The 16,284-nt window shown below is 41.9% G+C and overlaps 1 protein-coding gene across 1 annotated transcript in view; it reads left to right on the top strand.

Annotated features, from left to right (window-relative positions):
- The first annotated feature begins 4,831 nt into the window (after positions 1–4,831).
- Positions 4,832–16,284, top strand: part of LOC138743249 (organic cation/carnitine transporter 2-like) — a 92,264-nt gene continuing 80,811 nt past the window's right edge. Inside the window, exon 1 of the mRNA XM_069898223.1 lies at positions 4,832–5,274. Within this exon, the coding sequence (XP_069754324.1) occupies positions 4,888–5,274 (387 nt within the window). The 5' untranslated portion in view covers positions 4,832–4,887. The remainder of the gene's footprint in view (positions 5,275–16,284) is intronic.

The following is a 16,284-nucleotide window of genomic DNA, read 5'->3' on the forward strand; positions in this document are numbered from 1 at the left end:
TCGGCTGTTGTCAGCAGCGATCCCACATTAAATAAGGAGGTACAATAAAACCTCGTAAACAATTTCAGGAGGCATTTTTTACCTGATGTAACTGATGTAAAATAGGCTGCAGAACATGCTGTGCACCACACCATCCTGAGAACCCAGCAAACCTCTTCTGAAGTTTGAGTTTCTTTAATTGCTCCCATTCTGTTCCAATTCAAGTCTTGACAGAATTATTCATTGTCAGTGTTGTAATCAAAAGAGCTGCTGCACCTAATCAACAGAATGCATTTTGGTGAGAAAACTAATCTTTTCTTATTTCCTTTGACAAAATAGGGGGGATAATTGATCAGCTTCTTCACTTCAGCCATCTCCCAGCCTCTTGCTCCCATCGTTTAAAGGTTAAATGTTCAGAATGGGCTTGTGATTTGAAAGAAAAGCATCAACACAACTTGATATTGCAGATTATTTCCCATACACCTCCAATAAATATAACATTTATCAAAAATGAAAATATTGATAATTTAATCCTTCTAATGTAGATGTTTGACTTCATGTGCATCCCCAGGAACAGCCCATAAATTGAAGAATCCTCTGTCATGATAAGGATCTTAGGATCATTCTCCACAAAGATGTACGGAAGGTGTATGGAACCTTGGTTTTCAAGAGATGTTGAGACCCTGGTTAAGAAGAAGAAGAACGGGACCGTTAGAGGGCGCACAAAATCAATGAACCGGTGCGAACTCGGAAGGCCAACATGGCCTGTTTCCACTCCATAAATGGTTATATGGTTAATGTGTGAAATTTTAAATTTATGCTATTATTATTATTATAAATATGCAATTTGATTTTTTTTGCTTGCATCACTTAATATTACAATTATTCTGGGCACTTCAATGTTACTTTGCACTTCCATTGTTATGGAAAAAAATTAGACATTTTATGCTTACATTAAAAGCAAGAGAGTGGTGAAGGAGAAGATGCGGCAAAAGAGGGAATTCGTGCTTGGAGTCCAAGAAGTGGGTGGCATAGTAAATGAGTACTTTGCATCAGTGTTTATCAAGGAGAAGGACAACAATAATGTGGAGAATGCTCATATGGCAGGACATTCTGAGATTGAGAAAGTGGGGTTGTTAGAACCTTTGAAGAACTTTAAGGTTGTAACCCCCTGAGCCTGCTGGGATATATCCTTGGTTATGGAAAGAGGCAAGTGAAGAATGGGACATTAACAAAAATCTTTGCACCTTGACTAGTGACAGGTCTTGGAGGACTGGACAATGGTGAATGTTCCAGAAGGGGAAAAGGATAATCCAGTAAATTATCAACCAGTTAACCTCACAATAAGTCCACCTGGACTTTGGTGAGCTGTATGACAAGAGCCTTCATGATAGGCTAGTTCAGAAGGTGTAAATAGGATCCATGGTGACTTGAAGGCCTGGATATAAAATTAGCTGGTTCATGGAAGACCAAAGGTGGAAAGGTGTTGTTCATCAGGAAGCCTGTGACCAGAGGTGTTCCACAGGAATTGGTGTTGCGACCCCTCTTGTATTTAATATATTAAATGACATGGATGAAAAAGTAGTGAAACAGGAAAGGCTGCCGACACTGTAATTGCAGTGTGATACACACTACTGCTGGAGAAACTCAGCAGGTTATGCAGTGTCCATGAGAAACAAAGGGATAAGAACCAATATTTCAGGCCCGAGCCCTTCATAAATGTATAAAACAAAGCAGGCAGGCACCTGAATAAAAAAAAGAAGTGGGGGGGGGGGGGTAGGGAGAGAGAGAGAGAGAGAGAGAGAGAGAGAGAGAGAGAGAGAGAGAGAGAGAGAGAGAGGGAGGGAGGGAGAGAGAGAGAGAGAGAGAGAGAGAAGTGGCCTACAGAAATTGAGGTTGACATTAATGTCATATGGTTGGAGAGTGTCAATATAATATATTAAGAGTTCTTCCAATTTATGGGTGGAAGTGCATAAGGCCATGGACAGACATTTAACTGTGGGAATGGAGTGTAGAATTGAAATGGGTGACCACTGGGAGGTCCCCATTATTGCAACAGACAGAGAGAAGGTGCTCAACAAAACATCACCCAGTCTGGATTCAGTCTCTCTGATGATGAGGCCACTGCAGGATCATTGGATACAATAAGATCACTCCTGCACATTCACAAGTGAAGTGTTGCTTCATTTGGAAGGTCTGTCTGAGGTACAAAATGGTGTTAAGGAAGGGACTGTGAACGCAAGGGCAGCATTCCTGTGGTCACTGTTTTTATGGAGGGGTGCCACTTCAAGGCTGGCTTTATTGGTGGAGAAAAATTTGCACTTACCTTTTTATAAAGAAGGCCTAAAAGCCTGTTTCAGTGTCGCTTTCATGAAGCACGGTGCCTTGATATGCCTTCTGGAGCTGATGGAAATGGGGGGAACTTGTGTCATAGTGCCACCCGCCAACATGATGTCATACATATGCGCTGAGTGGGAAAGAGCCCCTCATCGGAATATGGCAACCATAGAGCAGGTTGAAACAATGTTTGAGATACATGCAGACAGTCTTAGTGCCCAGGCAGAAATACTGCACGCCACAATTGGGACTGATGATAAGAACGTACCTCTCATGAACTCCCTGCTGAGCACACAGTCGAGGTTTTAAAATTCGCATTCCTGTGTCTCAGGCTGACGACATCATCATGATATCATCAGCCCACCCCTAGTCAGCCGCTTGCAATAGCAGTACATTTATGGAGCGAGGTGGAGCACTCCACTCCACCTGTGTGGCCAGCCTGAGGAAGGATTGGATTTGCCAACTTGGAGCTGGGCATGGAGGATTTATGGAGGTGGCTTCAGCGACATGAGGGCGGAAAATATACGTCTTTATGGTCACAATTTTTTTCTCTATAAAAGGGCCTAAAGGGATAGGTGCCTAGGAGTGATTGGTGGAGAGAGAGGTGTAGATGAGGGAGTAATTGAGGGAGCTGTCCCGACAGAAAGTGGAGAAGGGAGGAGAGGGTAAGATTTGTCTGGTGGGAAGAATCATGCATTAGGTGGTGGAAATTGATGTGGATAATATGTTGGATGTGGAAGCTAGTGGGGTGGTAGATGAGGACAAGGGGAATCCTGTCCTTGTATCTTGAGACAGAGAGGGCCAGGGCAGATGTGTAGGTCGTGGAGGAGATGCAAGTAAGGGCTGAGTTGATGGCAGTAGAGGGAAAGCAATGTTTGTTGGAGAAGGAAGACACCTTAATGATCTGGAATGGAAAACTCCATATTTTCAGGTGAAGATGGACAGATTTTCAGATCTTAAGAGAATCTAGGAAGATTACTCAACTTTGATTGACAGGTGATGTGACTTCTGAATATGTTTCAGATTGGGAAGGTATGTGATCACCTGCAATACACACATTCCATATAGACAAGAAGGCCATGTTTTCTCCACACACAGCATTTCACCCTTTGGAAGTCACAATACTCTACAATCATTATGAAGACTATCAATAACTCTATGTACATGTTATAACTATAAAAAAGGAAAAGAAAAAAAGAACAAAAAATATGTTTTAAAAAAATACCAGTCAAGTGGATCAGTATATATACAAGTGCCTTCTGTCTGCTGCACAAGGCACATAATCAACTTCAATGACAATGACTCACCAGTTTGCTCCCCCTACCCCTCCCCCACCCCCAACCTAACAGGGTGCTGTGGGAATTGCTCTTCAGTGTCAGAAGGAAGGGTAAAGAAAGACATTTGTCTGGTCACCAACTCACGAGCCTAGTTTCTCTGGCTTGGATGGCAAATGTGAGCACCCTTACCACCAACGTCTGTGACCAGGCAGTGCAAGGTCATCCATCAGGTGTCAGAGCCCTCTCTTAGCTTGCGGATCCTGGTCCTTCGCCTCACACTCTGGAACTCCCTAAGCATGCTGCTCAGAAGGCTGTCACCATGCTTCCCATGGTAATGCGGGGGCAGGCCAGCAGACATATACACTGGGTGTACCTGGGGCAGCCTGCTTTCCTGGGCCACTGTCTGACACCAAGATGCCATTCCAGTTCGTGTTCTCTTTAAATGGGTGCCACAAGTACCTGTGTTAGATCCCTCTAATGATAGTTAGGAGGAGTAGGGACTGAAAGTTAGCCAATTTGTGATTTTAAATATAGCTCCTGAAGCAGCCACCCATTGAGGTATTTGTTTCAGTTAATGGGAGGCCTGGAGAAACGCCATCATTGTCAAGTGAAACAAAATATATGTTTATTTCAAATGACCAAATCTGGCTGTATACTTCCACAGTGCATGTAGAAGTTTGATAGAGTATTTGATGACATGCCAAATCTCCTCAGAGGCATTGGTAAGCCTTCTTCATAGTTGCAAGGATATTCTGGCTTTAGGAAACATCCTCTGAGAAATGGTTTTCCTGGATTGACTGTTCAAATTCTTTTGATTTCCACCAATGCAGACAGATCCATGGTCCAATGACCTCCCTTCCTTAAATCTTCAATAAGCACCTTGGACTTGTTGAGATTGGGACTAAAATTGTTGCTCTGTAATTCCCAACGAAATTCTCACTCTCCATTCACGAGACTGACTCATTGTTTTCGGTTATTTGGCCAACAGTGAATTTTAGAAGCCAGCGCATTCCAGACCAATGTGAAGAAGTTGCATCATGAGCTCTATTTCCTCAGGCGATTTGACAGGTTGTTGACTATTCCATCAAATTTCAACAGGTGCGCTGCAGAAAGAATTGGTTGCATTGCTCTTCCAAAAGTGGAAAACGACTTTAATCCAGGCGACAGAGGGGCGGTCCGTGCTGGAGAAAGTCTGAAATGGGATTTACATACATGCAGTCGAGCTGCCCTCCCTTGGTCATATGCTGCAAGTTTCCGGAAGAAAGTCTCGGTCAGTTCTGTCGCCACTATCGCCATGCGGGATTACGAAGAAATAGTCGCTTTCCTCGGCGAATACGGACCGTTCCAGAAACTTATATTTTTGCTCTTGAGCTTCAGCGTCTTCCCCAACGGTTTCACTGGACTGTCCATAATATTCGTCGGGGATGTGCCAGATCATCGCTGCTCAATCCCCGCGAATCTCAACCTCAGCGAAGCCTGGATGAACAGGACGATCCCGCTGGTGCCAGGAGACGATCCCCACTACAGCAAGTGCAGCCGCTACCGCCTGGACGTGATCGTGAACCTTTCGGAGACTTTCCCCGACCCAGATTTGGTCAACATGTCTGGGGTCGAACAGGAGCCGTGTCTGGATGGGTGGGAGTACAGTCGGGAGCAATACATCTCCACCATCGTCAGCGAGGTTGGTGTCCGGGTTGATTAACTGCTCACACCAGAGGATCGGTCAGCCAAAAATAATCTGCGGAATTAATTGAGATGCTAGATTTTTAAATGCAAAGTTCACTTGCATGAGGGCGAGTTCACAGATGTAATTTTATGGCCAGTGCGATCTCGGAGTCAGAAAAAAAAACTTGAGTGTTTAACTTTGGTTATGGATTTATAAATATTAGATTTGTGAACTTCAACCCCTTTTACTCTGGCCATATTAACTCAGTTGTTCTCCTTCATTTGTCTTGAAAGACATCCAGATTGCTTTAATTTACAATCCCACCGCTGTTGGTGGAACAAAACGTGTATAATCTGATTCAGAAAGGAAATGGTGAAAAGAAAGGTTTGGCTGTTTGGTCTTGAGATTGGTGAATGTGTGTAATGAACTGTCAAGGAAAGTAATGCAAAAATCATCAAAACTCAGGACCTTGACAAAAGTTTGGCAGGGGAATTTTGTGCCAAATCGTGCCATAGAACAAAATGATTGTAAAACCCCTTTTTCCCGTTTTGGCTGTTAGATGCCCCGGGGTTTGGATATTTGTGAAGGATCAATAAGGGAGGTAAAAAGAGTGTCATTTCAAATCTAGGATAATATCAGAGCTGCAGAAAGGGAGGGCTTTATAAAGCGATTGTCCATTGAGCTCGTATGGGTGGAAGCCAGAAACAGTAAAGGAGACATCACTCTTGTTAGTAACAACACAATGTTGGAGAAACTCAGCAGGTCAAACAGTAAATAGCAAAGATAAAAATACACAATCGTCGTTTCAGCCTTGAGCCCTTCATCAAGATATGGAAAAATATTTACTCTTTTGTCAGTATTCTTTTGGCACCCTAATATCTTTGGGGGCTCTGAGCAAGTCTGTGGATTTTGGATTAAAAAAAACGGGTTTGGTGTCTTGGCAATTTCCAACTTCCCTCTTATTTTTGGGCATGTCCTGAGTGGGAAATGGGGAGATGGAGCAGAATTTGTCAGGTGTGTACAGTATTCAAGGAGTATATAAACAAGTCAAATGGATCTCGAATTTGGTAATGAACCTGGTCAGGTGACTGATCTCCAAGTGGGTGAGCACTTAGACTATAGTGACCAGAACTGCCTGATATTTAGCATAACCAGAGACAAGGATAGGATAAGACGAAATGGGAAAATGTTTTGAACACTACAGCACAGTACAGGCCCTACGACCTTCGATGTTGTGCTGGTATATATATTCCTTTAAGAAACATATCCAAAAAAAGTACTATGCCCTTTATTTTTCTTCCATCTATGTGCCTAAGAATCTCTTAAATGCCCCTAATGTTTCAGCCTCCACCACCATCCCTGGCAAGGGATTCTAGGCACCCACGACTCTCTGTGTAAAACACCCCGGATGTCTCCCCTAAACTTTTCTCCCTTCACTTTGTACATATGACCTCTGGTGTTTGCTATTCCTGCCCTGGGAAACAGATGCTGGCTGTCCATCCTGTCTATGCCTCTCAAAATATTGAAGACCTCTATTAAGTCTCTTCTCATCCTTAAACGCTCCAGAGGGAAAAGTCATAGTTCTGCTAACCTTGCCTCACAAGACAATTTCCAATCCAGGCAACATCTTGATAAATCTCCTCTGCACTATCTCTATAGCTTCCACATCCTTCCTATAATGAGGTGATCAGACTGAACATAATACTCTGTGTATTTTCATCAGAGATTTGTAGAGTTGCAACATGATCTCTCTACTTCTTGAACTCAATCCCCTTATTAAAGAAGTCCAGCATCCATAGACCTTAACTATCCTATCAACCTGTGGGTGACCTTGAGAGATGCATGGATTTGGACCCCAAGATCCTTCTGTTCATCCACATTCTTAAATAACCAACCATTAACCCTGTACTCAGACTTCTGGTTTGTTCTTCCAAATTGCATCACCTAACACTTATGCAGATTGAACTCGTTCTGTCACTTCTCTGCCCAATTCTGCATCCTGTATATATCCTCTTGTAACCTTCAACAACCTTCAGTTCCATCCATAACTCCTCCAATCTTTGTAACATCTGTAAATTTACTGACCCATCCTTCTGCTGCTTCATCCAGGTTATTTATAAAAATCAGTGGTCCCAGAACAGATTCTTGTGGTACTCCACTAATCATTGGTAAAAGGTCCATCCTAGTACTGACATTCAAATGGACCTTTCTCAATCCAGAATGTTATTTCCTTGTTATTCAATGTGGTCCATAAACCTATGTCATTATTGTCTCTGAAATCACTAGTAGCATGAACAGTTGAAATTTTTCTGACTGGAATGCAAGGGCATTCACTGAGTTCATTTGCTTTGTTTTCCAAGTCATTATGACAGCAATGTTGCTACGGTGCTTTGTGTTAATTCTTTGGCTGTAGATCCTGTAACTTCATTGTCACTTTCTCCAGAAATTTCTGTACTTGTAGTTGTAGTTACTGACAACAGTTATCCTTGAAATTCTTGGGAGGCTGTGTTCTGTATATAAATTGGTTGTTCTTTTGTCTGCTCAGTGTAGTCCACTTCATTTTCTTTCATTTGTAAACATGAACATTCTGTACCTGAGGGATTATATAGGGCTGTTTCTGCTTGCTGTACAAAGCCATATAACGTGATTGGCTTTAAACGTTTTAGTATTTCCTTCTATTCTTCTTTTGTTTTCGTTTAGTAGCACCACTTTTATATCGCTTACTCATCATTATTATTTTGACAAAAAGTCAAAATTAAATATTATTCACAATGATATAATCACAGAGCTCTCACCAGCACACACGATTGCAGGAATCTCACAAAGAATTCAGAATTCCCATAAGTTGAGAATCGGCTATATGGGAAAATCCCACGTGAAAACTTGTGTAACTTGTACATGTGTGTTTAATGTTATTAAGCAACTTGACCTAGTTAGTAAAATCAAGGGTGAGTGTTTTCGGCAATCCCATCAGTGTCCCTGAATTTTGGATTTGCGCTTACACATTATTTTGGCCTAGGTGCACCCCTGATTTTATAGTTACAAATGAAATAAAATTAATGGTATTTTTTTTTGACAGGAGGCCAAGGGTCCTCTAGATTATGAGGATCTGGGCTGCAGCCTGCTCAACCAAATGTAAATCCGGAACTGGTTCCCAGGATTCTCCATATAACCTTTTTTAAACAAGGGAAGTAGTTTGCCATTCTCTAATTCTCCAGCAACTTTCCTGTGGCCAAAGAAGACTCAAAGATCATAGATAATGCTCCAGCTATCTCTTCCCTCACTTCCCACAGCAGCCTGGGGTATATCACATCTGGCCCCAGGGACATTAATTTTGAAGTTTTTAATAAGATCCAACTCTTTTTCCTTAATTTCTACATTGTCCAGAACACAAACCTGTTTTATTTACTTCACCTTGATTTTATTTTATCCTTTAGTGGTCCCACCTTCATTCTCGTCAACCTTCTGATCGTCACATATGCATAGAATGCCTTGGGGTTCTTCTTAATCCTACATGCCAAGACCTTCTCATGCCCTCTTCAAGCTTTCCTTTCTCAAGCTCCATCCTAGGTACCATATATTTCTCATGAGCCCTTCCTGTTTCCTGCTTCCTATATCTAATGTATGCTTCCTTTTTTCTCTTGACTAGTTGCCTCTCCTGCTTCGTCAACCACGGTTCCCTATTCCTATCATTTATTCCCCATCCCAGTGGGACAAACTGAACCAGGACCCAACACAAGTGGTCCCTAAACCTCCTTCATATTAGTTCTGTGCTTTCATCCTTGAACATCTGCTTCCAATTTACTCTTGATAGTTCCTGCCTCATCCCGTCATAATTATCCCCCTTCCCCAATTAAACACTTTCCTATTTTGTCTACTTTTATTCTTATCCATAACGATGCTAAAGCTCATGGAGTTGTGGTCACTCTCACCAAAATGCTCCCCCAGCGAGAGGTCCACCACCTGACCAAATTCATTACCCAGAATTAGATCCAGTATGGCCTCTCCTCTTGTTGGCTGGTTCTCATACTGTGTCAGGAATCCTTCTTGAACACACCTGACAAATTCAGCCCCATCTATCCCTCTTGCAGTCAGGAAGTACCAGTCAATATTAGGGAAGTTAATGTGATAGTACAGATTCTATCACCAATGTGTATATGTGCAGATTGTAGTGTAGGATGACTGATTGGCTGACAGCTAGCCACGCCTACTGGCAGGTCTAAAAGGGTTGCTCCTAGCCAGACCAGGTCATTCTGGACTGGTCGACCTACATGTGAGACTGTCGACAGCGCTGTTGGGGAATTGAATGAAGCAGTGGCTACTCCTGATGAGCCTGCTGGCGACACTACTCCAGCAACCCCAATCCTGGCTTCACGGCGGTCACGCCGGATGGTCAGGCTCCCTGACCGGTACAGTCCCTAACCTCCACCGGGCCCTTTTTTCTTTTTCTTTTTTTTTTACAGCCCTCCATCCACCCGGGGTCAGTTCTCAAAGAAGGGGTGAATGTGATAGTACAGATTCTATCACCAATGTGTATATGTACAGATTGTAGTGTAGGATGACTGTGATTGGCTGAGAGCGTAGCCACACCTACTGGCAGGTCTTAAAAGGTTGCTCTTAGCAAGACCAGTTCATTCTGGACTGGTCAACCTACATGTGATACGCTCCAGTCTTCTAGTTAATAAAAGCCTTGGTTTGGATCAACAAGCCTTTGATTCTTTCGACGCACTCTACAGTTGTATTTCCTGCACTATTCCAAAATTTGCCTACTTATCTGTTCCTTGGTGTCCTGAGGGCTATTTTGGAGCTCGTAAACTACTTCTGATACAGTGATTGCTCCCTTCCTATTTCTGACTGCCACCCACACTGACTCAGTAAACACCCCCTCTGTAGTAACCTCCCTTCCTATATCTGTGATACTATTCCTGACCAGTAATGCTACTCCCCCCCCTCCCCCTTTTACCTTCCATCCTATTCCTTTTAAAACATCTTAACCCTGGTACCTGTACCTGCATCAGCCAACCCTGCCCATCCTCCAGTCAAGTCTCTATAAAGGCCACAAATCATATTTCCACACAGTGATCCATGCTCTAAATCCATCCCCTTTATTTCTAAATCTCCTAGCATTGAAATATACACATTTCAACCTCTCTAATTGGCTATATTTAAGCCTTCTCACAAACTCAGAACACATAGCATCATGCGTTTGACTTTCTGCCCTATTCTCTGAACTCATATTTTTCAAAGGATTCATAATTATATCTTATCAATTTTCTATTCTGGTTATATTATGAGGAATGTATTACTTAATATAATTGTAGAGTTCGATGTTTTTAATGGGATAGGTTAAATAAATAATTATGGTTTTCTTTTTGATTTACAATTTTCATGTGGTATGATTTGATTAATGTTATTAATTAGAAGACCATGCCCTATATTTGTAGCAAGTGTGGCAGAGCCCATTGTTCCAGGATCGGCCTCCATAGTCACAGTCGATGTGTTAAACAAACCAGTGACTACCACAAGCACAATACCTGTGGTCAATCATGACTGATGGAGGCCTGCAACGATGTATAAAGGTTTTTTTCTATTAAATTCAAATTAAAAATATTTTAAAAAGAAAGAAAGGACCTCCTTCAGATGGTCTGCACAATCCTTCAGTATCCAGCTGGGTATGTTGTTTCATACCGGTGCCTTGAGTGGGGTTACCCAGGACAGGATTCTTGTCACTTCAGTTGTAGCTATGCAAAGGGCCTGTTGTTCAAGAGCAGACAGAGCTTTCTTTGGTGTTAGGTAGTAAAGTAAGGTTCAGGAAGCAAAGTCAGACAGGGGTCTTAGGAATGATATGGTATCTATAATACTTGAAGGGACAAGGGAGCCTGAAAGGTGGCATGAGAAAGCCTTGGCAAGCAAGAGGAAAGAAACACCCAAGCATTTATGGGTACATGAAGAACAGGAGGATGAGAAGAATGAGGTTGGGCTGCTCAGTGCTAAAGGGGGAACATGTGCCTAAAGGCAGAAGAAGAAGGGGTAATATTTCATGAATACTTTGCTTCAGTATTCATAAGGGAGATGGACTTTGTGGAATGTGAGGTCAATGTAGATCAGCCAAATGTGGAGCATGTCAAGGTTAAGAAAAGGGCAGCATTGGAGCATCAATAAATCATTCCGATAGAATAGTTCAGAGAACCAGATGGGATTTTCTGCAGGTACTCTGGGAAGTGAGGGAAGAGATTGCTGGGACATTGTTGAATATCTGTCCACAGAAGTGGTACCACATGTCAAATATCATTCCATTGTTCCAAGGGAGGTAATAGGAAGTATTCTGGTTATTATAGGCTAGTGAATCTTATATCAGTGTTGGCAAACTATTGGAGAGGATACTATGGGACAGAATTTATGAGGATTTAGGAGAAGCACTGTCTTATTAAGAATAGTCAGCATGGCTTTGTGAGGGGCAGGCCATGTCTCATGAGCTGAGTGAAATTTTTCAAGGAGGAGATAAAACAAATTGTTGAAAGTGAGAAGGTAGATGTAATGTACATGGATTTTAGTAAGGCATTTAACAAGGTTTCCCATGGTAGGCTCAGCCAGAATGTCATGAGTCAAGGGATCCAAAGGAACTTGGCTATTTGGATTCAGAATGGGCTTGCAACAGAAGGTACAGGGTTGTAGTAGAAGGAATATATTCTGACTGGAAGTTGGTAACTAGTGGTGTCCATACGAATCTGCTCTGGGATCCCCTGCCTTTTGTGATTTTTATAAATCGTTTAGCATTTTGATACCTGCAATCCTGGTCAAAGCTGCCTCCATCTGTAAAGAGTTTGTGTGTTCTCCCCATGACCATATGGGTTTTCTTGGGTTGGTCCACTTTCCTTCCACATTCCAAAGATGTACGGGGTTAGTAGGTTAAATGGTGTTATTAGTTATATGTGTAATTGGGTGGCACACCTGTCACTGTAGTGCAGGGGTGTCAAACTCAAATTCACGGAGGGTCAAAATTAAAAACTTGGACTAAGTCGAGGGCCGAACTAAATATTTATTGAAAATTTTCAACAACATCTGCATGTTTTCTCTTCTTTCAACATATGTAATGTTAAACTTTAGGATATAACTTTAGGAGGATAATGTTACAGGTCAGGAGTAGGTAGCTCAAGTTCACCCTTTGCTTGACCTGAGGGAAACCTATTTGGTGCCTGTGGAGATGTAGTCAGCATTCACAGGCTGTGCCCATTTTGGCCTGCATCAGGACTCAGCATTTCCTGCTCACTCCTCAGGCTCTAGGCCTCTATTCACTCTCGACCCACCATCCCTCTACCTGACCAGTCCTTTACCCAACCTCTACTCACCCCTCACTCTACTCGCTCTGCCTCTACCCACCCCAACCTATACACGCCCCTCTACTGCCTCTCCCCTCAACCTGTTCCTCCCTCTACCCGTCTCTCACCCTCTAATCACCCTTCCCCTACTCGCCCTCCCCCTCCCCTTTTACCTCTTCCCTATCCACCTCTCCTTCTACTCATCCCTCCCTCTAACTGCCCCTTGCACCACCATAACTTCCCCTGCCCATTACTCCTCACCTACACCCTCTGCCCACCCCTGCTTACCCACCCACTCAGGCCCAGCGCGCTGCCGATCAGCCTTTGCGGACAGCCACCATCTCTCTCTTCACGTGCAGGGCCGAACCAGCGGTCCCTGGGGTCCGCGCGGGTGCAAGCGCTGAAGGCCGTGGCGACCGAGAGAAGTGTGCTCGCACTGTGGAAGGGCTGTCCGGTGCCAGTCGCGTGGGGCTCGCGCTGCCCGGGGGCCATGCGCAGCTTGCCATGTCCGTCGCACCGACAGGAAATTACATGCGCTCGCTAATCCGCCGCACCGCTCGACAGGTGGGAGAAGTGACTGGTTGTGCGGGGAGCCTTCCAACCGGCTTGCTGGCTGATGACATCGACAGACTTCTCGTGTTACAATTTCTCGTATTACAATGGGGAAGAATGTGCAATGAAGGGGGAGGATGGTGGGGGTGACACTACCAAAAAACAGCATCGGCTCTCGCTGCAGGGCGGGCCACCTCTAATACATTTTTGAAATGATCTTGCGGGCCAAATATAATTATATTGGCCCGCGGGCCAGAGTTTGACATGTGTGCTGTAGTGTATCTCTACAATTATTTTTTTTAAATCTTAAAGTGACTCTGATGAAGAAGTAAAGAGGTGGATCAGTAAGTTTATCAATGACACAAAAGTTGGAAGCGTTATGGATAATATAGAAGGTCGTGGAAGATTACAACATAATACTGACAGGTTGCAGAGTTGGGTGGAGAAGTAGCAGATGGAGATCAATCCAGAAAACTGTGAAATTATATACTTTAGAAAATAAGACTTGAAGGTGGAATATGTGATTAATGCAGCATTCTTAGCAGTTTCGAGGATCAGATGGATCTTGCATTCCAAATCCATGGATTTCTTAGAGTCTGAAAGACCTGAACTGTGCTGTTCTGTTCTATGACCACAATGATCAATGAACTTGATCAATTGGGTAAATAGGCTGAAAAATGACAGGCAAAGTTTAATTCAAGTAAGCATGAGGTATGGCATTTTAGTATATCAATCCAAGGCAAGACATATGTATTAAGCAGCAGTGCTTCGGAGAGTGTGATCGAGCAGAGAATCCTGGAGGTACATCTATTTAGCTCACTAAATGGGGCAACACAGGAAGGCAGGGTGGATGAAAAAGGGTTTTGGCACACTGGCTTTCTTCATTCAGAGTACTCAGTACAGGAATTGGCATGTCATGTTATCCTCATACAGGATGTTGTTAAGGCCACTTTTGGAGTATTTGTGTCGTTTTGGTCACTCTATTTAAAAAATGCCATTCATCTGGATAAGGTGCAAAAAGAGTTTCAGGAGAATTATTACCAGGACTGGTGGGCTTGAGTGATCAGGAGAAACTGGACAGGCTCGATTTTTTATTCCTTGACGCGTAGAGTTCAGCGATGATCTTGTAGATTAATAAAATCATGAGGGTTATAACTTTTTCCTTAGGTTGGAGAATCCAGAATGAGCAGGTATTTGTTTACAATGAGTGAGGAAATATTTAAAATAGATCTGAGGGGAAACTTTTCCACTCAGGGGGTGGTGAATGTATGGAGGGAGGTGCCAGAGGAAGCTGTAGAGGCAGGTACAATTATACCATTCAGAGATATTTTGACAGGTACATAGATAAGGAAGTTTTACAAGGATCTGGGCCAAACATAGGCAAATGGGATGAGCTCAGAGAGGCAACTTTGTTAGGACAAAGGAGTTTTATCAAAGACCTGTTTCTATATTGACAAACATGCTTCTCAGTGTTAGTATAGTTATATGAGTATGACTTGGAAAGGAGTAGAAAGATATGGGGTTACTACAGGCCAATGGAATTCTTATAGCCAGGCATATGATCAGAGTGGATGAGTTGGGCCAAAGGACCTAATTTCTCTGCTGTATAATTCTATTCTGACTGTATTTCTAGTTTCAATTTTTTTTTCTTCTTTTCTTGTTTCAGGTTTAATTTATCTCTATGCTTTTTCCAGATATAACTTCTATATTCACAGTCCTTTACTTGCTTCTTTCAATTTGCATTTGTTACATTTACTTTCTTTTTTGAATATTTTATTTACTAATTTTAAACCACAATTACAATTATTAATAATAAATTGCTAAAAAACATACATGTGGTGTATGTGTATTATATATATTATCCCTAATCCCTCCCTCCCTCCCCAATTCACTCCCCCCCACCCCCCCACCATACTCCACCTAACTTCTAACGAAAAAGAAAGAAAAAGGACATTGTCAAAAATACCCACACAACATCAAATCAACAACTGTGGAGATGAAAAAAATCACCACAGGGGATGAGTTATTGAGAGTTCTAAATCTTCAAACCAATGTATTGTAAATGTGGGCTCCATATTTTCAGAAAGAAATATTTATTATGTAAACTATATGTTATTTTTTTCAAGTAGAATAAATGATTGTAACTTGGTATGACATCTTTACATTTCTAATTCTATCTCTGATTTCAAACATCCTAGAAATAGCTAAAGCTAATCGTAGGAAATCAATTTGAAACATAATTAAGCTTAATTTAAGACTAACAATTTTAATAGTACCCAATAAAAATAACATTGGATCAAGCAGGAGTTTTACCTTTAATGTTTGTTTCAAAAATATTTTCACCTATATCCAAAAATGGTTTAACCTTAGAACATTGCCAAGTAGAATGAAAAAATGAATCTATTTCTCAACTGCTTCTAAACCATAAATCCGATCATGTTAAAATTAACTTGGAAGTTTGAATTTGGAGCTTTACAACTTAACACTTTTGAAAACTATTATAAAGCTGCTCAAATGAAATTTATTAATGGAATGTTTGATTTCGAGAAATCTTTAACTTAGGGTAAAATAGAATTAAGTAAAATAGATTAAGAATTATCAATAGTTACTAAGGATACATCTAAAATGAAACATTGAATTGAATTATGGAGTAAAGTAGATTGAAATAGGTAGAAAAGTTTTGATTTTGCATAAAATGCCTTTATATCAAAATAAACTATTTTTCTTTTATTATGAATAATCAATTTTTGACATTTACTTTCGCATCTCTACAATGTTCTGTCTGTAACTTGCATGGCCAGCGCTACTGTTATGCTAACTAGGCAGCAGCCTAGGGTGCAGACCTCAGAAGGGCACGGTTGAAGAAAGATTCCAACAACTCTGGCATGTCTGCATCATAAATAGGCACTTTTACACAGCCACTGAACAGCAGAAAATTTCAGGAAAATTTTAAAATGTTGGAACGGAATTTTTTATGCAAATTCCACCCTGTAATTTATCCACTGGGACCCCTACACATTTTTAGGGAGCAGGCTACAGTGTAAATTGACTGCAGCCACTCTGTAAAAAACGGGCCTGTGGCTATAATGCCACTGAGAGTGAAAGAAACATGCTGAGTCAAGCAGAGTTTCAGTTCATCTCATTTACTAATTAA

This window comes from Narcine bancroftii, chromosome 9 (assembly GCF_036971445.1).
Source record: "Narcine bancroftii isolate sNarBan1 chromosome 9, sNarBan1.hap1, whole genome shotgun sequence".
NCBI classification, from domain to species: domain Eukaryota; kingdom Metazoa; phylum Chordata; class Chondrichthyes; order Torpediniformes; family Narcinidae; genus Narcine; species Narcine bancroftii.